At 36.6% G+C, this 26,811-nt stretch overlaps 1 protein-coding gene across 6 annotated transcripts in view; it reads right to left on the bottom strand.

The window, feature by feature from the left end:
- The window catches only part of EIF2AK4 (eukaryotic translation initiation factor 2 alpha kinase 4), a 109,099-nt gene that overhangs the window by 57,844 nt on the left and 24,444 nt on the right, over positions 1 to 26,811 (bottom strand). For 5 of the 6 annotated variants that reach the window (XR_013485404.1, XM_078151337.1, XM_078151336.1 and 2 more), the window contains 5 exons: positions 25,213 to 25,293; positions 22,801 to 22,949; positions 13,487 to 13,602; positions 9,994 to 10,151; positions 1,577 to 2,112 (listed from right to left, as the gene is read on the bottom strand). Coding sequence is in view for 5 of the 6 variants with exons in the window: in XM_078151337.1 (XP_078007463.1) it covers positions 1,577 to 2,112; positions 9,994 to 10,151; positions 13,487 to 13,602; positions 22,801 to 22,949; positions 25,213 to 25,293 (1,040 nt within the window). In the remaining variant the exon portion in view is untranslated. Of the gene's footprint in view, positions 1 to 1,576; positions 2,113 to 9,993; positions 10,152 to 13,486; positions 13,603 to 22,800; positions 22,950 to 25,212; positions 25,294 to 26,811 lie in introns of those variants that run through there. The other variant, XM_078151340.1, reaches the window with a different exon arrangement.

Raw genomic sequence — 26,811 nt, 5'->3', positions numbered from 1 at the left:
GTTATATCTCTTCTCTTCCTTGGCTAAACTCCTTGAGGAAGTCATCTACAACAGATACTCTCACTTTCCCTCCTCTTTCTTGCTCCTAAAATCCTAAATTATCTGGAATCTGACCTCCTCATTCAACTGAAATTGTCCTTTTCAAAGTTACTAATGATTTCTTGATTGACAGCTACAATGGTATTTTCTCAATCCTCATCCTTTTTTTTTTTAACCTCTCTTTAGTTTTTAATGCTGCTGATCACCATCTTCTACTGGATACTCTCTCCTCTAGACTTTCATTACACTGTTCTCTCTTCTTTCTCTTCCTATCTGACCACCCATTCTCAGTCTCCCTTGCTATATTTTCATTAATGGCATGACACTAACTGTAGGCATCTCCCAAATCTTTGTATGGGCCCTCTTATCTTCCCCTTCTACACTATTTCTCTCCTTGACTCCCATGGAGTCAATGATCAACTCCACGCAAATGATTTCCAGATCTATACATCTAGTCCTAATCTCTCAACTGAGCTTCATCCCACATCACTGACTGCCTTTTGTAATCTTGAAAAGGATGTCCATAGAAATCTCAAGTAAAATATATCCAAAATAGAGGATTCATTATCTTTATACAAAACCTCTCACTTTTCAACTTTCCTATTACTCTTTAGGACACCATTGTCCTTCTGGTCATCCAGACTCATAACCTTGGCATCACCAATGTACCTCTCACACTAATCCTACATTTCAAATCTTACTGTTTATATTTTTACAATATCTTTCATATACTTTCCCTTCTTTCCATTCAAAAAACTACCATCTCTGTACAGGCCTTTACAACCTCTCACCTAGACTATTCCAATGGCCTTCTGGTTGGTCTTTCTGACTCAAGTCTTTCCTAACTCCATCAAGCTGTCAAAATGATTTTCCTAAACTGTCAGTCTCAAATCCCTCCTTCTGCAGGAGGCCTTTCCTAGTTCCTCTCCACTACTAGTGCTTCTCCCTAAGCTTATCTTCCAAATACTCTGTATATATCATTTACGTACAGCTATCTGTCTCTCTATGTTGTCTTTTCCATTAGAGTGGGAGCTTCTTGAAGGCATACAGACTGTTTGTATCCTTCCTTGTATCTAGTGCTTGGCACAGAGTAAATGTTTAAAAAATGTTTGTTGACTGACTGACTCTGTAAGAAGTCTAAACAGGAGTGCCTACCTTTAGTCCCTTAAGTGGAGGCAAGAGACAAGACTAACTGGCAATCCTAAGGAATTCTCTGTTTAGGGAGGCCCTTGGTATTTGACCACAATAAGTCCTGAATGTCTATGATACCAAGCAAAAGAATCCACAAAAGTTTGAAAATTGCTAGAGTAAATCCTGAAGAGAACCAGAGGATATAAGAGTAAAGCTGATGTGACATACAGGTAATTTAACAGTAGAAAGAAAACATACCACATGGAGAGGGAAAGTGTGATACAAAGAATTGATTCTAAGGCAGCATTTCAACTTCCTTGTCTTCAAAATTAGACACTCAATGCCACCAGTATTCTATCAATACAGTTGAACACGACAATAAAAAAACAATGCCAATGATACTTACTTCTTTAGAAAGTCTTGGAAGTCAGCTGGTAAGTCATTAGGAATGGTGACAGGATACTCTTTATTTTCTTGACCCTGACTGAGAGAAAGCAATAGGAGGCCCAGGCGCCACACATCACCTTTCTTCCCAGTTTTATTAGGCAGAGCATCATCACTAAAACGAACTCGAGTTTGCTCAAAAACATCCTCCTTGCAGATATCTGCTAATCGTTTAGAAATACTGTAGTCTGTAATCTTGATGTTGCCCTCTGTATCCACCAAGACATTTGAAGCACTTAGGACTTTATGCACCACTGAATTACTATGCAAATAATCAAGGCCTGATAGAAGCTGGGATGAGTAACTTCGCAGCTGATCAACAGGAAGGGGAGCTGCTTTGCTCAGATACGTAGAGAGAGAGATACCACTGACGTGTTCCACTAAAATGTCCACAACAATAGAATCACCCTTTTCTCTGAGGCTCATAGCTAGATAGCGTACTACATTCGGATGGCTCAGTTTCACCAGGGAGCTGAATTCTGCTTCTGCCCCTTGAATCTGGTTAGAAGAAACATAAAGTTTATCTTGCATTAGTTAGAATTAACTGCCATTTTTTTCATGATGAAAAATATTTAGAAAATGAATGTTCAAGTGAGAACCAGGAATAAACCCTCAATTGGTATAAGATTGATAAAGCTGGGAAAAGCTTAAGGCATTGCCTGTGTATGTAATTAATAATTTAATTGATATCCCACTTTGCCAAGAGAGGCAAATTTTATAGGTGGATGTCTTTATTAAAATTTGAATGTTACAAAAAAAAAGTCAAGGTCTTTTCTCTTTTATAAACTTTTGGTTTTGGAATTAAAGTTTGACACCAGATCATTTTCATCATTTTAACTGCCTTAATTGCTTTCTCAGTTAAAAACAAAAACCAAAACAAAACAGTATTAGTTAACAGTTTAGTTTTTTTAAACAACTCATTTTCTATTCTTCCTCATCTCATGAACAAATTTGTTGAGTTCATTTTCAAGTCATTTTAGATGCAATTATAGACAGGCAGTGTGGGTCAAGTTTAGTCTAATGGTGTAATATTAGCAATCAAGAAAAAGAAAAAATAATGCTATGTCTTATGCTCAGTACTACAAACTCTTGCCAGTTCTTTGTCCTAAAAACCAATTTTGACATTATGCTTCAAGAGAAAGGCAGGCAAACCCCACCTAACAGTCTTAATTAGTTCCTTGAAAATATGACTTTGAGTGAAACAATATTGCAGATAGCTTGTTAGTTCATTAGCAACAATGTTAAAAATGGAAGACACCTCCTTGGACACCCAAAATTCAGACTATAAAAGCTTAAAATTGATCAGTGCTGAGTCTATGCTATAGCTGTGATGTGCTTCTTAGATGCTAAAAGATCTGAGGTGAGAAGACCTGCCACACCAACAAAATGGGGAAAGCAGTGGATACAGCTGGGTGCCATCAGAATTACTGGGGTACAGGAAGGAGGTAGGAGAAAGGTGGGAACTAACTGGCAGAAGGTCCATCCAATAGTATTTTAGAAGGCTGATGAGAAAAGTGGCTGTTTCCTCTCCAGAATACTAAATACTTGTTTAAGTTAAGAAAGCTGACTATTTTCATATGAGTTTGGGGGGAGGACAACAAACAATTTCTTTTTTTTTTTTAAAGTATTGACCACATCTGGGGAAAGTATAATCTATTTCCCCAGAGGAAGTGAGCAGTGGAAAAGAATTAAGTCAATGTGCGAAAAGGGGAGGGTAAATGATTAAAAGTGGCTATTCAAAAGCTAAAGTTCTCCCTTCTTTAAGAGACTGAAGCAGGAATGCAACTAGTAGAATGATATTAAACATGAAGAGGTTGGTTCAATTTTTTTTAAAGCTCAAGGAATTTTAAAAATTATCTCTTATTCTTTGTATTATAGAAGCAGCTAGGAAGAGCAATTAATTTGATGTTTCTTTACTGTGAATAGGAATGCTTATGACAATAACAACTCATGCATATGGCAATTCCAGGCTTATAGAGAGCACTTTTCTCACAACAACACTATGAAGTAGGTAGTAGTCCAAGTGTTATTAGTTCCATTCTACATTCAAAGAAACTGAGGCTCAAGAAGGTTAAATGACTTAGCTGAGATGCCATAGTGAGTGTTGGAGCCAGGATTTAGACCCATTCATGTTCAAAAGACTAGTTCTCTTTCCATTAATGGTGAACTATTTGTATCTGATATTTAACCTCTCTCTATGCTATTTAGTAATCCATGGGAAGAACAGAGACTAAATCTGAGCACAGGGGCAGAAGTAGGCCAGGTCTCTAGGAACTAGTTGAAAAACCCAAGCTTCAGTGTGACATATTGTTATCATTTTTAGAGACATTGTTGCAAAATGATGTTGGCCGGTGCAACTTTATGTGGGGCATGCTGATAGAGTAAAACTGCAAAGTAAAACCATGAAATAGCCAACCACTGCCTTTTGCCTACCTAGTTTCAGTTGGAGAGATGGGTGGACTTTGCAATAAGGGTTTGGGAACAACAGTGAAAGGTTGAAAAAGCTATGCAGAGTAAATGTGCGGTGAAAGTTCTGATCCCCAGCAGCAGGGTGAGGATGGCAGCAGGGAATTGGGGAAACAAGGAGAAAAGTGCCTATGTGATACATCAACACTTGCTCTAGGCATCCTCTATTTAGGTATTCATAATAAAGCATAATAAAACCAGCTCAATTCTAAGCTCATCAAAGATACTCTTCTTTGTCTTCATAAATCTCCCACTTAAAAGCAGAATATTGATGTCTTGGCCATCATTTTATTTGAAAATGATTTAAAATTTTTTTTAAAAATAATTTAAAAAATAAATTGTTGTCTTTAGAAATAATTTAAAAATATAATTATTTACATAATTATTTAAAATAATTTTAAAATAATAATTTTTGCATGAATTTAAAAAATTTTATTTCCAAATTCTATCCCTCCCTCTAACACCTTCCCTATCCACTGAGAAAGCAAGAAATCTGATATCAATTATACACGTGAAATTATAAAAAAACCATATTTCCATATTAACCATGTTGAAAAAAAACAAGAAAAGTTAGGAAAATGAAAAAAATTATTCTTCAATCTGTACTCAGATTCCACCAGTTTTCTCACTGGAAGGTAGATAGCATTTTTCATCATAAGTCCTTCAGAACTGTCTTGGATCATTGAATTAATTGGAATAGCTAAATCATTCATGGTTGATCACTGTACAATATTGCTGTTATGCAAACAACGATTCTGATTCTGGTGTGATTTTTACTCCCGAAGTGAACATAAACTATCAATTGTATAAAAAGAACAAAGTGATTTTAGTATAAAATGCTGGAGAACCTTTTTTTAAATTGTTAGTATTATAGTATGAATAAATTTGCCATCAACTTTTGTGTGATGGCTTGGCAGGTCATATAATTTTTTTTTGCATCTATCTTTTTAAATACTGTAATTAGTGCAGTAACCATGGGGTTTTTTGCGCAACTCTTCTAAAACATTCATAATGCAGTCATGTTTATTTTTTTCCGTTAAAATGTTTTTGACAGTTTTAAGAGCAGTCTTTTGGCTCAGACCATTTCTTGTTCTGTTTTCAATGACATCAACAAAAAAAAGTACTTTAAATTAAAAAAAAAACCAAACTATTGCTGTTTTGGTGTACAATGCACTCCTGGTTCTGCTCACTTCATTTTGCGTCAGTTCATATATTTCTTCCCAGGTTTTCCTGAAACCATCTTTTTTGTTATTTCTTTTAGTACAACAGTATTTTTTCACAATCAAAAACTACATCTTGTTCAACCATTCCTCAACTGATGGGCATCCCTTCAATTTCCAACTGTCCCCACAAAAAGAGCTGCTATAAATATTTTTGTACATATAGGTCCTTTTCTTTTTTTGTTGATCTCTTTGGGATATAGGCCTATTAGCAGTATTGCTAGGTCAAAGGATATGCACAATTTTATAGCTCTTTGGGAATAGTTCCAAATTGCTCTCCAGGATGTCTGGATCAGTTTACAACTCCACCAATAATGTATTAGTATCCCAGTTTGTCCATACCCTCTCCAACATTTGTCATTTTCCTTTTCTGACATGTTAGCCAATCTGATAGGTATGAGGTGGTACCTCAGAGTTGTTTTAATTTGCATTTCTCTAGTCAATAATGATTTAGAGGGGGTAGAGCCAAGATGGCAGCATGAAAGCAGTGACTTGCTTGAGCTCTCCCCCAAACCCCTCCAAATACCCATAAAAAATGGCTCTAAACAAATTCTAAAGCAGCAGAACCCACAAAAAGACAGAGTAAAACACATTTCCACCCCAAGACAGCCTGGATGGTTGATCGGGAAGGCTTATCCTGCCGGGCTGGGAGCGGAGCACAGCGCGGCATGCAGGCCACAGTGAACCTGGAGCAGGCCTCAGAGGACTGAATCATGGGCAGCTGTGGCAGTTTCCAGACTCCTCAATCCACGAACGCCAAAGACAACTTAGAAGGTCAGTGGGAAAAGTCTGTTTTTGTGGTGAGAGAAGAGCTAGGTCAGAGCCAGTTCCACAGCTCAGAGCGCAGAGTGCGGGCGCTAGGGCAGTGGCTGTGTCCTGAGCTTTCGGCCCACAGACTGAGGGGAAATCAAGTGGCTGATTAGAGGGGGACTGCAGGAATCTCTTTGCTGGTGCTGAGGCAGGAATCTCTTGTTTGCCAGTGCTTGGATCTGGGTCACAGTTCTGGGTGGTGGTCCTGGGGTGAGGAGGAGCACTGGCACTGTGGAGCTTGTAGTGGCTGCGAAGAGGAACCCCTCCTCACAGTTCCAAGAGAGAAAAGACTGCTTGTGGCTAGTTACTCAAAGACCAGAGCACAGGCCAGAAAAAGAGTAAATACCTCGACCCTTATCATACCACCTTGGAAGAAGTGAAAATTTACAGGTCCCTAGAAGTATCTCTGAAAACAGCTAGACAAACCCCCTAAGCTTGGGACAGCACATTCTCCACATTGGAAGCAGACTTTTACCTTAACAAAGAGTTTAAAACTCAAGTAGTTGGCTGGGATCATGCGCAAACCTCACAAAAAGAGTCAGACTATATTATCTTACTTTGGTAACAAAGAAGATCAAAACATACAACCAGAAGAAGACAACAAAGTCAAAGCTCCCACATCCAAAGCCTCCAAGAAAAATATGAATCCGTCCCAGGCCTTGGAAGAGCTCAAAAGGGATTTTGAGAAGCAAGTAAGAGAAGTAGAGGAAAAACTGGGAAGAGAAATGAAAGTGATGCAAGAAAATCATGAAAAACAAGTCAACAGCTTGCTAAAGGAGACCAAAAAAATACTGAAGAAAATAACACCTTTAAAAATAGCCTAATCCAAATGGCAAAAGAGGTCCAAAAAGCCAATGAGGAGAAGAATGCCCTAAAAAACAAAATTGGCCAAATGGAAAAGGAAGTCCAAAAGCTTACTGAAGAAAATACTTCCTTAAAAATTAGAATAGAGCAATTGGAAGACAGTGACTTTATGAGAAATCACGACACAGTAGAACAGATCCAAAAGAATGAAAAATTAGAAAACAATGTGAAATATCTCATTGGAAAAACAACTGACCTGGAAAATAGATCCAGGAGAGAGAATTTAAAAATTATTGGACTATCTGAAAGCCATGATCAAAAAAAGAGCCTAGACATCATCTTTCAAGAAATTATCAAGGAAAACTGCCCTGATATTTTAGAACCAGAGGGCAAAATAGAAATTGAAAGAATCCACTGATCCCCCTGAAAGAGATCCCCAAAGGAAAACTCCTAGGAATATTGTAGCCAGAGTTTCCAGGTCAAGGAGAAAATATTGCAAGCAGCCAGAAAGAAACAATTCAAGTATGGTGGAAACACAATCAGGATAACACAAGATTTAGCAGCTTCTACATTAAGGGACCGCAGGGCATGGAATATAATATTCCAGAGGGCAAAGGAGATAGGATTACAACCAAGAATCACCTACCCAGCAAAACTGAGTATAATCCTTCAGGGGAAAAAATGGTCATTCAGTGAAATAGAGGACTTTCAAGCATTCTTGATGAAAAGACCAGAGCTGAATAGAAAATTTGACTTTCAAATACAAGACTCAAGTGGAACATGAAGAGGTAAACAGGAAAGAGAAATCATAAGAGATTTATTAAGGCTGAACTGTTTACATTCCTCCATGGAAAGATGATATTTATAACTCATGAGACCTTTGTCAGTATTCGGGTAGTAGAAGGCGAAAAATTATATGTATGGATAGAGAGATAGAGAGATAGATAGATAGATAGATAGATAGAGGGCACAGGGTGAGTTGAAGATAAAGGGGTGATATCTGGAGAATACAATTAAGGGTGAGAGAGGATTATACTAGGAGAAGGAGAAAGGGAGAGGTAGAATGGGGTACATTATCTTGCACAAAACAGACAAGAAAAGGTTCTTACAGTGGAGGGGAAACAGGGAAGGTGAGAGGAAATGAGGGAATCTTATTCTCATAGGATTTGGCTTAAGGAGGAATAACATACACACTCAATTGGGTATGGAAATCTATTTTACCCTACAGGAAAATAGGGAAGGAAGGGGACAAGAGAGCAGGGGGATGATAGAGAGAAGGGCAGATTGGGAAAGGGATAATCAGAAGGAAATACTTCTGAGCAGGGACAGGGTCAAAAGAAAGAATAGAATAAATGGGGGGGGCAGGATAGGATTAAGGGAAATAGAGTTAGTTTTTCACAACATGTCTACCATGGAAGTGTTTTGCATAACGGCACAAGTATGACCTGTATCGACTTGCTTGCCTTTTCAATGAGGGTGGGAGGAAGGGAGAAAATTTGGAACCCAAAGTTTTAAAAACGCATGTTTAAAAGAAAATGTTTCCACATGCAACTGGGAAATATGAAATACAGGAAATGAGGTACAGAAATCTATCCTGCCCTACAAGAAAATAGAAGCGGAAGGGGATGAGAGAAGAAGGGGGGGAGAGATAGAAGGGAGGGCAGACTAGGGGCAGGGGTATTCAGAATGCATGCCATCTTGGGGTGGGGGAGGGGCAAGATGGGGTGCAAATATGGAATTCAAAATCTTGTGGAAGTAAATGTTGAAAACTAAAAATAAATAAATTTATATTTTAAAAAAATAGTGATTTAGAGAATTTTTTCATATGAGTACAGACAGCTTTGATTTCTTCTTCTGAAAACTGCCTGTTCATATCCTTTGACTATTTAGCAATTGGGAAATGGCTCTTATTTTTATAAATTTGATCCAGTTCTCTATGTACTTGAGAAATGAGGCCTTTATCGAGAAACTTGCTATGAAATTTCCCCCCAATTGGTTTTGTTTGTGTAAAAAGTTTTAAATGTAATATAATCAAAATCATCCATTTTATTTCCCATGATCCTCTCTATCTCCTGTTTGGTCATAATTTCCTTCCTTATCCATAGAGCTGATAGGTAAAAAGTTCCATGTTCCCCTAATTTGCTTATGATATCACCCTTTGTGTCTAAATCATGTATCCTCTTTGACTTTATCTTAACATATGGTGTGAGATGCTAGTCTATACCTAGTTTCTGCTTTCCAGTTTTCCCAGCAATTTTTGTCAAATAGTGAGTTCTTGTCCCAAAAGCTTAGATCTCTGCATATGTATTGTGTACCTAATCTATTCCACTTGATCCACCACTCTATCTCTTAGCCAGTACCAGATTCTTTTCATGATTACCACTTTTTAATATAGTTTGCAATCTGGTACTGCTGGGCTGCCTTCCTTCACTTTTTTTTCCACTGATTCCTTTGAAATTATAAACCTTTTGTTCTTTTAGATGAATGCAGTTAATTTTTTTTTCTAGTTTTATAAGATCATTTTTTGGTAGTTTGATTGGTGTGGCACTGAATAAGTAAACTCAGGTAGAATTGTCATTTTTATCATATTGGCTCAGTCTACCCATGAGCAATTAATAGTTCCCCAATTGTTTAGATTTGACTGTGTGAAAAGCATTTTGTAACTGTGTTCATAACTCCTGGTTTTGCCTCAGCAGGTAAACTCCCAAGTATTTCATATTGTCTGCAGTTATTTTGAACAGAATTTCTCTTTCTATCTCTTCTTGCTGGATTTCATTGATAATATATAGAAATGCTGATTATTTATGTAGGTTTATTTTATATCCTGCAACTTTGCTAAAGTTGTTAATTGTTTCAAATAGCTTTTTAGTTGACTCTCTAGATTCTAAGTATACTATCATATCATCTGCAAAGAGTGACAGTTTTGTTTCTTTATTGCCTATTCTAATTCCTTCAATTTCTTTTTCTCATCTTATTGCTATAGAAAGCATTTCTAGTAGGCAATCCTTTTATTTGGTCAGTATAGAAGCATATTAAAATGTTCCACTAGCCCAAAAATGAAGAAAAAGGTGTTTCCAACCTGTTTTTTGCATTTATCAATCTTCTCTCTTTCTTGACTGGTAAGGAACTGGCCCATTTTTTCCTGCCACTGAAGTATCCACTCATATAAGAGCACAAAGTTGCCAGTGGCTGTTTCCAAGGCATTATAGGTTAGTTTTCCAAGCTGTACATCATTGTCTGTATATAAAACAACAAAGAGAAAAATGAAGTTAAATTTCATTGTTATATTTTCCTTTGGTTTGATAGATGAAGAAAAGTACTTACAAAGAGCTAACAGAGGGACAGAAAAAATATCTCATAAAGAACCACCAGACTAAATATCAAGACCGACATCTTCCATCACTTACATCATAATCAAATTCATTCACAACGTCCTGCTATGGTCCCACATAGTTACATGGACACAAATACTCTCAAAATACTAAAAAAAAAAAACACCCAAAAATTGAAAAGCTGAAAATAATGAAATTCTATGAAGTTTATTCTGCTCAGTGTGTGCAGAAAGAAAGAATCTGGGGCATTACCTCAACTTCGTGGAAAAAGACCATTAAGAGCATTTTAAAATTCATCTAATAAATCTGATAGTTTTCTGAACACAAAATGGGCTTCTTAAAAACAACACATGCTCAGTAAATACAAGTGCCTACTTGTATCAGGAATTGGTATCAGGGAGGGGCCAGAAAAGGTGACTGAATGTGGCTACTTAGAGTAAAATATAAGAAATGAGAAGAGAGGCATGTTTACTTAGTCATGGTATATGTTCTCATTAGTATTTTTGTGAACTAAACTCTTGGAAAACAGAATATGGTCCTAAAAATTGCTATCTTATTGTATGATTATGATTTCCACTTAGAAAAAGTAAAAATGACAGCATACTTTTTTTAAACAGTTGGATAAAGAATTATTGTACTGAGACAACTGATAATCAGAATGCAGAAGCAGCTTCTACTCGTTAACTAATGTTATTTCATACATTTGTTATTAAAATAAGCATTTTTGTAATTTTCTGACTACAGCTGTCTATTGTGTCATAAATGACATCTGAAATTTTTAGCCAAGTGAGAAAATTCCAATTTTCTTTAGCATTGACAAGCTAATAAAACAAATGGAATACAGCATCTAAGCAGTCAGAGGTACATTTTCTTAAATGTTCACAGGATGAGGAAAGCTGCTACTTAAATAAAAGTTATTATAAACTTAGTATGTATGGCATTCAATGTGATTTTCAGTGTTACATGAAAGTTTCAGGCTAACAACAGCAATAAAAAAGGAGAACAGTAATAGGACCAAAGAACACACTACAGAAGGAAAAGAGGAAAACAGTTAACAATAGAACTTTGCTATGAACCAGAATATGCTAAGAATGATGATTTATAAGCTAGTCATTTTGGTATTTTATCTTCAATACATGCATTTTTTTCTTTGAAATTTTAAAACTTTTCAATTGAAAGTGATGGCTAATTAGTTAATCTTTTTTTTAAACAACTTTATAAGAAACCAAAGCACATTTTAAAGTCTATTCTCTGCTGTGGAAAATAAATAATGTGGTTTTATGAAGACCCTTCAAAGTACAAGTTTACTTTCTAATTAAGGTATTAAGTAAAGGCAATCTGTTTAATGAGTACCAGTGAGACTCTCAGACAAAGACATAGTAATGAGCAGTAGGATTTGGATTAATTTACCTCCCGGATGTCTCCAGATCTACGAACAATGGGCTTTGTGCTTTGAATTTCAAATGTCTCTCAGACAAGTAGTTCCAATGCCAATCGTTTTCTTCAAAGATCTCAAATTTACCCTAGAGTCAACTGGTCACTAACTGTATGGAATGGTCACTGTGTACAGAATACTATATTAGGCACCATGTAATCAACTTTCAATTAACCAGGAATTAATTATTAAGTTTGTAGATTACCCACTTCCTTTGTATCTCCTCCTATCTATTGCCTGCTTTTTCATTATTTTGCTACTCACTTTAACTCCTTAAGGAGAATGGGAAGTGTTGAAAAGGAAGGAGGTGGAATTCAAGTAAATTAATTTGGTGGGAAATAAACTTGAAGCTTCTTGTTAAAATTCATTTTTATATCATCCGTGGATTATCCAAACTCTTCCTGCTCCCAGAATATCACATATAGAGATAGCTTTATCTCTAAAAGAGATAACATACATATATATGGCAAAGACACTGGATTCTGAGCGACTATGTCAAATTCTATATTACTCAAGAAGCATAGCTCCAAGGGATAATCTTTTCAGAAATTGCTAAATAAAACATAACCAAAACTGGGGCCTCCTATTCAGATCCCCAATACAACAACAACAACAACAACAACAACAACAAAATGGTAAACAGGCTACTATCATCAATTTGTGAAAAGGGTACTTCATGGTCATTAAAAGGCTACAGGGCACTAAAAACTCACATTAACATGCAAATCATTTTATCGGCAGATGCCTGATAATCCTAATACCTGAAATTAAAATTGGTTAATACATCATACTTTGTATTACTGCATGCTCTCCTTTCAAAAAACTCATAATTTAAAATCTATTATCTAATTTGTCCTAATACACTCCTAAGAACATAGATTACTACCTTTTTCTCATAGACAGAGAAAATGAGCCCCAGAGAACTTCAAAGAGATTTGCCTGGAATTACACTATGGTTGTTGTTGTTATTGTTGTTTTGGATTTCGTCTGGACCAGTGACATCAGGAAGGTGATGTCTTGACTTGCAAGTGAATTGGATTTAAGTGAGGCAGGGTTGTGCAAAATCATCAGCTTCATTCTCTCCTCCAGAATCATCTGAGTCCAGTGGCAAGACATAGGTCAGGACAACTGGAGATGGCCCCAGATGCAGTGGGAGACCTTGGCCTTTTTAAATTAAGGTCTTTTCCAGGTCTCAGTTTGTCTGAGGCAACACCCATTCAGTAATTTAAGGCTAGGTAAAAAAAACAACTTTGCCTACTTAAAAAAAATCAATTTGGGAGGGGAAGACCTTAGGGTTTCTGGCTAGAATAGAAACAATTGCCATTTTCACTCAGTCTGAACCATCAAAACCCAAACAATGACCAAATTAGGCTTGACCTGGGACCTATTATTCTTCAATCAGTGACAGCCAGAGTGATTTGAATTTAAGGCATAGTCAAGTAGTTCTATTTGAATGCCAATAGACTTTATCTAAGCCTGGTTTTCAGAGCTTCATTTCTTGAAACAGTTAAATTATGCTATGAACCAAGGATAGGCAAGAATAGAACTCAGGACCTTTCTCATCAATCCAGAGTTCTTTCCGTGAGACTACAATGCCTCTTAAGATGTAGACAGTGTTATGGGGATAATACCAGCAGTACCTCCCCTCATGTTGTTGTGAGGGTCAAATGAGATAAAAAGAATATAAAGTACTGTGTCAAATTTAAAGGGTTATCTATCTGTGTAAATTATCATCATCATCCTACCACTCTTCTTTATGGCCATTTCTGGTCCTTAAAATAAATGGATATAGCTAGTTTACTCACCAATACATTTCCCTTTGTGCACCGTGAGCTGATAAGGATTACCCATACTGAAATACAGGATTTCACAAGAGCCAGGAGAATCTTCACTACTACATATAGAATACTGACGTTCTCGCCTTAAAAATAAATTTGGACAATAATTTTCCTTCAATTTAGCATTAAACATGGAAAACCCATTTATTTGGAATCTGATTTTCTATCTGTCCCCATCTAAGTAGTGCAAGAATTAAGATGATTTAAAAATTGTGCAAATGTGGCTGATTTGAGCTGTCCTAGTCAACAAGGTACAGCCATACACTGGAAGAGAAACCAACCTTACTAAGCAAAAAGTTGACAAGTTATGTTCATAGCATTGTGGAAAAAGTAACAATTACACATATCTTTTTATATCTACCTGTCAATCTGAAATTGACTTCACTGTGAAAGCCATTTTAAAATATGAAGGATGGCATTTTATATAGCGGCAACTATGTACCTATTCTCCAATATTTTATTTCAGATGAAGGATTTAATTTCTTCATATTTTCTAAAATAGTGTAAGAAATACAAGGTGTGAAACAAAGTAACAAGACAGTTTTTAACCAATATGCCAGAACATATACTTCCTGATAAAGGTTTCTCTTTAAAGAAATCACCTTGGAAGGTAAGCTCTGATTTCTTTCTACATGAGGAAGTAAGGATGCGTCCCGTAGCTCTCTTGGCCCTGAAGAAGCAGCGTTCTATGTCCTACTATCCTTTACTGAGTCTTCTAGGGGTTTTAAATGGTAGAGCAAAGCAAAGATTTTCCCTCCATATTTCTAACTCTTTACCTACTATGGGGGACGGGTGGATTGCAATAATAAAGGACATCTTGCAATAACTCTTATGTCCTTAGTAATAATTCTGACATTAACTACATCTTTAAAATGCATTCCAAAATAATGAGAATATGCAAAATGAATTTTATGCAATATGAGGGTACTCTCTTTACCAGTGATGTCAAACTTGAGGCCAGCAAATTCTCAGTGCAGATTGAATCAGATTAAAATGTTTAACTGGGAAATGTTTAACAACAAATAAAAATACAATACAACATTGATAATGTTAATTTGTAATTTTCTAAGTCAATATGTAGACCACAGGAATCCATATCTATTTGAATTTGCTACCACTGAACTATACTACTGTCATCCTTCCTAAATGATTTATAAAAAGACTCTCTTCTCTAATAATGGCAGCTTTTCACAAATATATTTAAATTTATCTTTCAGTTCTATATATAAGTCCATTTTTTCAGATTTTATTGCAAGCCTACTAACTAGTTAGATGTTTTGTTCTATCTCAAGCTGCTGGGTAAACTACATTAAAATGCATTTTAAAGGTCTATAGCACTATGAAAGACACTATAAAAAATTAGATTTGATACTTGTTTGAGATCTTAATTTTAGAATAACACTGATGCAAATAAACAAAGAATATTTAGACTGCTGGGCAGACACTGATTACGTATAATTAACTCTTAAATTTTGTGCTAATGGAGGCAAAGAGAAGCAACGATAAGATGAAACACCAGATGATACAAAAATCATCTACATATAGCTTATAACTGTTACATATATAAAATATATACCCACATACATGTAAACAAATACACAGGAAAGCTAGGTGGTGCAGTGGATAGAGCACCGGCCCTGAAGTCAGGAGGACCTGAGTTCAAATCTGGCCTCAGATACATAACACTTAACTAGCTGTGTGACCCTGGGTCACTTAACCCAATTGCCTAGACTCCTCCCCCCTCAAAAAATACACAGACATAAATTAACTATGATCAATTAAAATTCAATAAGTATGAATAATCATTTAAGCACTGTATATGTCTGGAACTAACTTATTGAAATTTAAACAGGTTGATGCTCCTTTAGATTCCTTAAACTCCCAATTCTTCAGCTTCCTTAAATCCCATGATCTACTCTTTTATTCCATCTCCATTGTAATAATAATAATGTGATATTATTATCTCACCATTACCCATAAATGGTCCACTCTTCTGATTAAAAACTCTGACATACCTCCATCTGACTGACCATAAGCTCCTAACATTCCATCTCTCTTTTCTTGACTTCTCCTAAACCTATTCCTCAGTGAGACTTCCAATCCCTACCACCCCTCAGTACTTTCTCAGTCTCTGATTACTCCCCATCCTCTGCTTCTATTCATGTGTTGCTGCAGGAAGCAAGAGGAAGCCACACTGTGGTGGTTGGGTACATCATGAGTTCATGTTATCCAACTTCAACTAAGCTCTTACTGCAGCAAGGCAATGCTTTTATTCTCTCCAATCCATTCCCTATCTCATTTCCCACAAAAGTTTTTCCAAACGTTTTTTTCCCTTTTCTCCTTAAGACACTCACTCTTTCCCTCTTACTTTACAGAGAAAATTGAAGCCATTTGATATGAATTCCTGCTTTTCACCTTTTCACCTTAAAACCCCTTGATATACTCTACTCTCTCCTTTCCTCCAGTATCTGACAACAAGAGGACTGTTTTCCCTTCTGGACCAACTATTGATTCTATCTTCTCCACTATATGGAAACCTCAAATCTCTCTCCCCCAATCCCACAAATCTTCAACTTCTCCTTAAAGTACTCTTCATTCTTCTCAGACCTCTGATACCTTGACCCACCTGTATTCTCCTAGACTACCTCTTGGACCCTGGTTTTAATTGCCTCCACTGTCAGAACTGATGTCACAGTCTATCCTTTTAATGTCTCACTAGCTACTGATCTAGAAACTTTGCCCCCCTAATTTTCTAATATTGTTAGCCTGTGGATTCTCCTCCTTGGACAATTTCATCATTTGCTTTTTCAAATTCTGCTCTCAAGCTGCAAAACACACCTGGACAAAGTTATATCACTCAGTTGATTTCACTTACTACAATTTTATAGTATCTATAACCTTGGCTGACCCTTTACTACAGCTTGACAATTTTCCTCGCATCTTATCACACTCCTCACAGGACCTGTTCTAAAACTCTGTTCTCCTCACTGTCCCTCAACCAATCCTAACCCCTTAAAGCAAATGACCTAGCCTCTTACTTCAAAGACTAGGAGGCTCAGTTCTCACCTTCTATTCCTCAAAATTTATCAAAAAACCTTCTGGTTACAAAAGAGGAGATAGTTCTACCTAAGTCTTTGATCCCACTCCTTTCTAATACCTCTAGGCCCTACCTTAAATAGTTATCCCCACTTTTGTATAAATTGTCTGTCTTTCCCTCCCCATTGACTCCTTTCCACCTGTGTGCAACCATATCTAGGTCCACCCAATATTTAAAAAGTCTCCAAAATACTTCTTTTCCCATTTGGCTACTGTCCTAGTTTTCTCCACAAAATTCTGGCAAAAATTGAACCCACTTCTTCATCACCTACTCTCTTCTAAACACTTTGCAAGTGAGTTTTTGCCATCACAATTTGGCAAAAACTGCTCTCAAAGGTCACTAGTGACCTCCTAATTGCTAAATTCCATAACTTTTTTTTTTCAGTCCTCATTCTTTTTAACCTCTCTTTAAGATATGCCACTGTTGACCACATTTCCATTGGATATTCTTTCCTCCTCTGACTTCAGACACACAACACTCTTCGTTCTTCTTCTACTTTTTACTCTGTCTCCTTCACAGCTCCTAATCTTCTTCCCAATTCTTTAATGTGGGTGTTCCCCAAGAGACTTTCCTTGGCCCTTTTTTTTTCTCCCTACCTGCTCATGTCTTTAGCAAGCTTGTTGTTATTCAGTAGTTTCAGTCATATCTGGCTCTTTGTGACCCTATTTGGGGTTTTCTTGGCAAAGATACTGGAGTGGTTTGCCATTTCCTTTTCTAGCTCATTTTATAGATGAGAAAACTGAGACAAACAGGTTTAAGTGACTTGCCTAGGGTCACACAGCTAGTAAGTATTTGAGAGTGGATTCAAATCTTCCTGACTCCAGGGATGGTATTCTATCCACTGTGCCACCTAGCTGCCCTTTTAGCAAATCACCACTGCTTTAATTACCACTTTGTATAAGTGACTTCTAAATCTAAAGCTACAGTCCTCACCTCTCTTCTGTGTATCACACCTGCATTTTCAACTGCCTAAGGGACCTCTACACAAACATCTTACCACCACCTTAAACTTAGGATCTCCAAAATCCAAGCTTATTATTTTTCCTCTATACTTCACTAATCCTGTATGTGAAAACACAAATTCATATGACCCTTGTGTTTAAAACCTTGGAGTTACTTTTTACTCTTTCTTCTTCATATCTCATATCCAATTTTTAGCAAGTCCTGTCAATTATACCTTCATGACATCTCCCTAATATGCATTCCTTCCTCTTTATTCCTATTACCACTTCCATTGTACAGGCTTTCATTACCACCTATCTTACACTGCAATAGCCACCTGACAGGTATCTTTCAAAAAGCCTTCCTTGATTCCTCATCCCACCTCCAGGAGACTTAATATAACACTTTTTTTTTTGCACCTCTCTGATGCACTTATAATGTGATACAGTGTATTATGGTTAAGGGTGTTTGTCTTATCTCTTACTAAGCTGTAAGCTCTAAAGGAGGTAGAGAAGTGCCATGTAAACTCTGAGTCCTATATCGTCTAGCACAGCATATAGCACACAGTAAGTGCTTAATGTTTGGTGAACGAATGGTCTATTTCAAAGAGATGGCCTCTGTTGAACTGAACTGTGAGACACAGCAGGTTCTATGTAAAGTACTTTTAGCTAACATTTTTGTTATAATCACTACTGTGAAGAGATTCTGCTTTATCATTCTTGATCCCTTGAAGGAGTCTGGTGTTTGCTCAGATACATAACTATGAAACCACAGGATCAGAGCTCTAAAGATGGAAGGAACCATAAAGGTCTCGCTCTTCCACCTGATCCTAAAAATTCCTTTTCCACAAAGTTCAACCTAGAATGAAGGACTTCAAGGATGATTTCCATACTTAATCCCCAAAAGACAGATGAATAAAGTCACAAAAAAAAATTAAATTTGTTCTTTTGATAATAGAGACATTCCCCAGCATTCCTAGCATAGTACTATGGGACTTCTACGATTCTAAAATAGGATGGACACTTGGACAATATTTTATGAGTCTCATTAGCACCAGTGGGATTTAATGACTGTCATTTACATAATTCTTATGAGACAAATCCCATTTATCTCCTCCAAGAACCCTATTTCAGTCTGGCTGGCTTTTGGAGCTAAACCAAATTTGAGAGTGTTGAGTAATTCTTCCAAAGCGAAGCCAGATGAGTAAATGGGTCCTTGCCCAGATTTGCAAGGTTTATCAAGACTACATTACTTATCCTGACTCAATAAGGATTAGTGAAACCAATCCAGTTCAGAAAGAAATCTTTGTTAAAAGTAACTTAATGTTTACAGAATGTACTACTGCCCTCTAAACAGATGAGGCCCTTTCAATATGCATAGAAGTACAAATAGCTTTGCAGTTATTAGAATTCAAATTTCAAAAGCCTAAAAATCTTATACAAAGAACTATTATCACCCAAAATTTGAACAAACTGAAGCTGGGAGATGATATGATATCACTCAACCATGGAATTCAGCATATAATCTGGTCATTCTGGGCCTCTGAGCACTCCTTTGAACCTAGGAGATTGTAAGTGACTCAATATGACTCAAATCAATACCAGAAACCACGTTTATGTAGCTTTTTGCTTCTAAGAACTTCAAAGTGTTTTAGCTCACATTTGTAGGCTATTAGTTTTATAAAGAAGGCAGGGTTATCAGGGAGTTTTCTTGAATTTTATATGACTTGCAGCACAGAGAAATTAAGGTACTTCTACAAGGCCACAGTCAGTGAGTGACATGGGTAGTATCAGCACCCAGATTTGTCTGGCCTTAGCTCTTGTCATTATATCTGAGTTGAGGAAGCTTTTTTCATTATAAGCTATAGTTTTCCATAAAAAAGTTCCTGTCATGTCACAAATAATAGTGGACACTTGTAATCATATGAACGATGAAAACAAGTTATTGCATTTTTTCACAAAACACAAAAAGAAATGTGCATCACTTCTTTGTTCTTATCCTTAACAGTCCAAGGTCTATCTCTTTCTTGTGTTTGCCATTGTTTAAATTCTATTTATTATTATTTTTTTTGGCAGACCCTCACATGTTGTAACATAATGAACTATAAAGTGGAAATCTGTCCAAGAAAATAAATCATAGCTTGTGGAAAACACCAACAGAGGTGTTCTCTAATAGACCAAGTGTTTGTTGTTGTTGTTGTTGTTTTTAAGGAAACACTACGTTCAGTGTTGCACACTTTAAACAGTGGAGCCATTTTATATAACTGTATTACAATCACTGCTCTAGTAGTAAAGGAAAAAAAGTTGTTACATACAATCCTAGGAAAAATCAAAACCATTTTACTCAACTAAGTCAATGTTTTGCTATGCTTATTCTCTGTACTAGTATTCCCAGAGACCGACACCATGCCTGGCACATGTGTGTCCTTAATAAATTATTAGTTAGTTGATTTTTAAAAAATTTAAATTGATTATTTAAATAAAATCAACCATTATTTCCTAAATATCTACTATGTGCCAGGCACTGTGCTAGGTACTAGGGGTACAAATAAAAAGAATAAAATAATCCTCATTTTAAAGACCTTAAATTCTCTTGTAGTTTGTATTTAGTTAGATGAATATGCGAAAAAGGCTAAAAGACTACAAGTTTCTTCCCCACCCCTACCCAACACTGACTCCTATCACAACCAGCAGAGATACAATTAGCTTACAAAAACGGATGATCTCATCACGTTTGGTTGTAAGAATGTGAAATAAAAGGCTTATTTCCCTGAACTTGGGCGAAGCAGAGAAATCTATGAATGAAAGGAAAATGATAAAGAGTAAAGCAAGAAAAGGACTGCTCATGTAATGTATTTCCTAGTACTTAGTATTAGTGAATCAAGAAAGTGCAAATAATTTTTAACTGCTACATTTTGACATATGTGAGTCTTCGGTGAGAAAGAGGGAGAGTTTCCCCTCTCCCTTTTATTCAATTCTATTCAACAAATATGCAATATAGGCTATATTTAAGACACTACGGTAAATACTTTGATGGATACCAAGATACTCAGAAGTAGATAACCATTTCGTTGAGGAGACTATAAATACTCCAAGAAAATAAGGTGAGACAAGAACTGAAGGGAAGGTACACCGGCATATTCGATCTCTTGTGGGCTCTATCTATTTAAGCTCGGGGTGGCCTAGTTCTGATAAACCATTCTATTGTATTCTATGATATTACTGTGCATGTGTTCAGTACTCCCTTCCAAGGGGAACTGTACGCTAGCATTACTGAAATTGCCTGCAAAGGCCGTTAGTCAGGCAATGATCATTCTTTAAGTGTTAGAATGTGATGTAGCAGAATGAGCAACAGACTAAGAATCCTGAATGTTTTAGGCCTGTCCCCGACAGATCACATGATCTTTTAACCTCTCTGGCTTCAGTTTCCCCATCTCCAAAATCAAGGAGTTGAATTTAAAGGTTCTTCTAGTTCTGATAAGTCTATTGATAGGGCTTGGGATTAGACTCTAGGTATCAAACAACTAGAAACTGATTCCTACTGAGCTACATATTGACTTAGAAAACCACAAATCAATATTATCTATGTTCTACTATATTTTTATTTGCTTTGTTAAACATTTCCCAATTACATTTTAAAGGCACATGGACCCCTATTTGGACCCCTCTGGTATAAAGAATTTTCAGGTGAAGAAACTCCCTGTACCAATGCAGGTAGGTACCTTTACAGTCTTAAAAGAGTTGCCTACAAGGGGAAGCTAGGTGGCACAGTGGGTAGAGCACCGGCCCTGAAGTCAGGAGTACCTGAGTTCAAATCTGGCCTCAGACACATAACACTGACTAGCTGTGAGACTCTGGGCAAGTCACTTAACCCCAATTGCCTCACTAAAAAAAAAAAAGGAAAAAGAAAAAAGAAAAAAGGAGTTGCCTAGAGCATGAGAGGTTAAGCACCTTGCCCAGGGTCACTCGACCAGTCTGTGCCAGAGATGGGACTTATACCCACATATTCCTGGCTTCAAGGCCAGCTTCTTATCCACTAGGCCACTTACTTAACAATTTTATGATAACAATTTTATGATTCTATTAATATTTTATGTATTACTTTCCAGTAAGGATACCCAAGAAATGGAAAAACTTTGCCTATGACACGCCATTCAATTGAAATAACACTAGGTATTTCTATTTATTCAATAAGTGCAAAGTAATATAATCTCCAATGGATACTAAATGTTAAAGGAATGTAGAATAACTGGAGGATATAAGGTCCAGCAGTGAGCAGGGTAGGGGTGAGGTTAATGAAGGCTTCAGTAACTCCTGGGACAGAGGACTTTAAGGATCAATCCCACCCTCAGATGCCACAGCTCCCATTTATAGGCCCTAATCATCTCTTGATTAATTTGTTTGATGGCCAATAGGAACACACATTTCTCTCCCATATTCTATTTCTGCAGAAGAATTCCTCTTTCCTTGTTAGCAAGCCATACAATGGCAAGCTCTGAAACTACACCCCATATTTATAACTTCATTTCTACAGTAAAACTGCTTCTGTATACCAAATCAGGAGGCCAGGAACTACTCTCATCCAAATGCAGACCTAGATGGTGGGAACACAGACTTTTTGTTCTTCTTCCCTGAACTAGGCTATAGAAGCTTTACAGCATCCAAAAGAAAGTAGGAAGAAGAGTTCTGGTGGCCTTAACAAGGATGTCAATTCTCTTCTGGGACAGTCATTCTTATGTAAGGGGCCCTATAAAACAAGAGCTACTTGTACTTACCCTGTAAAATCCCCCAAATTTATGTTGATGACAAGAGGTCAAAAAGGATATATTGTGAAATTTGTATTGATCATCCAGACCAAGAAAAAAACTCTCTTCTATAGTGTTTGAGTATTGAGTATTTAAAAGGCAGACTAAACTGGAATTAGAAACATAACTGGGACATTTCAAAGTGTGGCCTTTGATGAAATTTTCTATTAGGAATGAGTGTAGGTTTAAAAAATGTTATTTAGAAAGAAGAATTTTCTCTAATTATAACACTGTAGTATAGGTTACATTTTAATCTTAAAAGCTGATGACACTGATAAATCACTTTTACACTACCACTGAAAAGACTGGATAACAAATTATAAGGAGACCCTCCAAATGATAAATCATATAATCCCCATCAGCCCCTAAATGTTTCTCAAAAAAAGCTCACTATAAATCAATGTACATCCTCCCACACCAGAAGTACTAGGTACATACTTTGATCTCCCTGTGGAGTTTGCACGATGCTTAACATGGCCTACATGGTCTAAGACACCTCCATTTATATTGACAGATGGTTTGTATCCCATTAGGTCTTTCCTGGAGTTATGATCTTGGTTTGCTAAATTGGCAATTTCCAACCGTTCCTAGAAAAGAAACATCAAATCAGTCTTTGATAGAAATTACATCTGGATTGCATAATATCAAAAACAGAAAAATATTAAATCTTTAGTCCCAGGATGGGAAAAGACAAAGATGATTATTAAAACATACTTAGAAATAAAATTCTATTTTCAGTTAAGATTACATGTTAGCTTTCTCTTCATCATAATATCTGTCAATTCTCCACTTTAGGTCACTTAAGCCTAACTTTCAGGCTTAACAGCAACCTCATCACTCAACTAAAACTACTTTCTTTGAAATTACCAGTGACCTTTTAATTGCCACATCCAATGGTCTTTTCATTGTCCTCATCCTTCTCCACTAATGTGTTGCATGACACTGCTGGCTAACCTCTTCTCCCGTATATTTTTCTCCTCTCTGGGTCTTCATGACATTATTCTTTCTCCTGGTTCACCTCTTACCTTTCTGACAACTCATTCTCAGTTTCTTTGGCTGGATCATCATCCTTGTCACATCCTAACTGTGGGTATTTCTCAAGCTTCTGTCCTAAGCTCTCTTCTCTTCTTCCTCTTTCTAAATAACCACATTTGCTCCCTTGGTTTTAACTGTCACTTCCACTCAAATGACTCCCGGATCTATATATACAGCCTTATTCACTTCCCTGACGTCCTGTATCACCAATTACTTATTGAATATTTCAAACTGGATGTCCTGAAAACATCAAACTCAACACGTCAAAAACTGAACACTCATTATCTTCCTCCCTATTCCCACTCTCCCTTCTTTGAAATTTCCCTATTTCCGTTGAAGGTACCACCATGCTTCCAGTTGCCCAGGCTTATGACTTATTCTGCCACTCACACAATCACTACCTTAGTTAAGGCCCTCATCACTCCTAGCCTAGATTACTGAAACAGCCTTCTAATCGGTCTTCTTGACTCCAGTCTCTCACTACCCTAATCCATCCTCCATACTCCTGACAAAATAATTTTCCCTAAACACAGATCTGATCATGACTCCCCTGCTCAATTCACTCCAATAGCTTCTTATTGTCTAGGATCAAATATAAATTCCTCTACTTAACATTTAAAGCCTTGCACAACCTGGCCCCAACCTATCTTTGAATGACAATGATAATAATAATAATGACTATTAATATAAACATTTATATAGTGCTTTTTATCTCATTTTATCCTTACGACAACCCTGGGACAGAAGTGCTACATACTCATTTCACAGATGACGAAGCTCCTCCTCCCATACTCTGACCTAGCCAAGCTAGATTTCTCTCTGTTCTTCATATATGACACTCCATCTCTTTTCTCTGTACCTTTGCAATGGCAGTCCCAAATGTCAGGAATGCCCTTCCTTCCTCTGTGGAATCCCTCTCTTCTTCTAAGATGCAGCTAAAACACCACCTTCTTCATGAAATTTTTCTTGATCCCCCCCTTACTGCTAATGCCCTCCCTGCCAAAATGCCTTCTATGTAATGACTTTGTATATATTTGTATTCACTTTATATTTATGATGTATATATGCGTGCGTGTGTGTGTGTGTGTGTGTGTGTGTGTGTGTGTGTGTGTGTGTGTGTATGTGTTATCTCCCCCATTAGAACCAGGCCTTGGTTTCAGGTCTATTGTTCCTTCCCACTACCCCATATTGCACTTTTAGAGAACCAAAAATATGTTTTTTGGCAAGCCAAATGGATCAAAGGCACTAGGGATGTTTAGCCTGGAGAAAAGTAGATTTGTAAGGGGTGTGATAGCTGTTTTCAAGTATCTGAAGGACTATCATGGGAAAGAAGAATTAGAGACATGTTCTGCTTTACTCCAGAGGGCAGAATTATGAATAATGAAGGAGTAGAAGTGAATTATAAAGATGCTGATTTGGATTTAATATAAAGAAAAACTTCCTACCAGTTAGAAGTAGTCAAAAGTGGTATGGGCTGCCTAGAATTAGGTAGTGGGTTCTCTCTTGCTAAAAGTCTTCAAGCAAAAGCTAGATGACTATTTGTGAGAGATCCTGTACATGTGATTCTTGATAAGATATAGGGTAGTAGGGTAGGGAGCTCCTGAGATCCCTTCCAATTCTGACATAGGATCAGAGATCTAAACTTGGAAGGGGCCATGCTTGATTTCCTTTTTAAAATTACATATGCTATCACTGTGATATCACCTATGCTAAACAAAAATAAAAGGAAAACTCCTCATTAATGGCAAATCTTAATTTAAATCTACTAAACCGTCTGTCTTAGTAATTATTAATAGCAAAGGTAATTTTTAGTACCTGTTTTGCCATTTCTTTCCTTTTTTTCTCTTCTCTTTTCTCTTCTTTCCTTCTCTGAATCTCATGAAGGATTTCAAGTTGCTGAAATAAAGCATACTGCTATCAAGTCTCAGAAATCCAAGCAAGATAAATGAAATTTAAGAAACACAAAAAAATTTTTTTGGAAAGTTCAATAACTCAAATCACCTCTTAAGAAGACCTAAATCTGAAGTGTTGTTAGTCTTCACTGTAAGTAGATCCATTTTCTTGGTCTTTATGTCCCCACTTACATGGACTAAATTCATCACAGAGCAAGCAAATCATGAACAATAATCACTTCGATAAATTGCTCAAAAATTTAGGAGCTGCTGTAACAGATCAATTCACCACAATAAGACTCTACCAGCCAATATTTATCATTTCCCAAATGGTGTGAAGTCTAACAAATGTACAGTCACCTACAAAGTTCAGGAACAGAACCCCTTCTGAATGAGGGGCAGTATGCACAAATAAGTAGTGAGGGGCAGTAACTATATACTGAGTGGGACTACACAGACATTGTTAAGATGAAGGATAAATAAGATAAAATACAAAAAAAAGTTGATTCAAAAGCTTATGAAGTAAATAATTCAGTAAGTCCTAGTTTGAAAAAATAAGGGCTATAATGAGGGAAAAATAAGTTTTTCAAAATGATAGTTAAGGAACACTTCATTATTCTGAGCATTAACTATCTTAACCCATCTCCTTTTCTAATGAGCCATTTTCTGGACAATGTCTTTTATGTCATTTTTTTTAAAGGAGAAGTCATTGTTTGTAAAAACTGTGACCTAGTTATAACCACCATGCATTTCTCTATTGCTTTTTAAGTCACCTATAATTTTGAGTCTTTGGAGATTGTAACGTTCTACTACTTGCAGTGGAATGGCAAAACCAAAAGAATAATAGTGCTAAAAAGATGGGGTTTTGTGTCAGGGAGTAGCCAGAGATCATCACAAGCCCAGCACAACTTCTCAAAAGCAATCCAACAAGCTATCTTCAACATATTCAATTCTCAGCCCATCTCTTTATTCATTCGCAATGTCTGTTCAAGGTGAATGAACTGGTGGTGCTCAAGTGACTGCTCATCTAGCTACATGTCACACGGTCTGGTAAAAGGGTATCTTTCTCCCTTTGTTTTTTTCTCTATGGGTTATTAAGCTAAACTTATTTGAGCGGTCATGTGTTTGAGGCATTAATAGGCAACAAGTAACAACATTTCATGAAATCCTTGATCATCTTGGGTTACCGTCCTTATGATGAACATAAGCAAAAAGATATACACAGCTCATGAACCAATGTTTGTTGCAGAATATGAGGCAATAGAACAATTCTATGACAATCTGACAATCTCCTCTAAAGCAAGTCAACATATAATATTCAGTGAATTCAATACAAAGGTAAACATAAGAAAGGATATTGAAAAACACATTTGAAAATATGGTTCAAGATTAAGAAACAAAGAGGCCAAAAGACTGCACTATACAGAAGACTCTCAGGTATACATAATGAATATGTCTTCCAGAAGAGAGTTGAAAGAGGAACATTAAAATAACAACACAAAAAATAAAACTGAGTATATCT

The sequence above is a fragment of the Phascolarctos cinereus genome, unplaced genomic scaffold (genome assembly GCF_003287225.1).
Source record: "Phascolarctos cinereus isolate Bilbo 61053 unplaced genomic scaffold, phaCin_HiC Scaffold_3;HRSCAF=262, whole genome shotgun sequence".
Lineage (NCBI taxonomy): Eukaryota > Metazoa > Chordata > Mammalia > Diprotodontia > Phascolarctidae > Phascolarctos > Phascolarctos cinereus.
The sequence above is the reverse complement of the archived record's forward strand: the minus strand, read 5'-3'. Positions and strand labels throughout refer to the sequence as shown.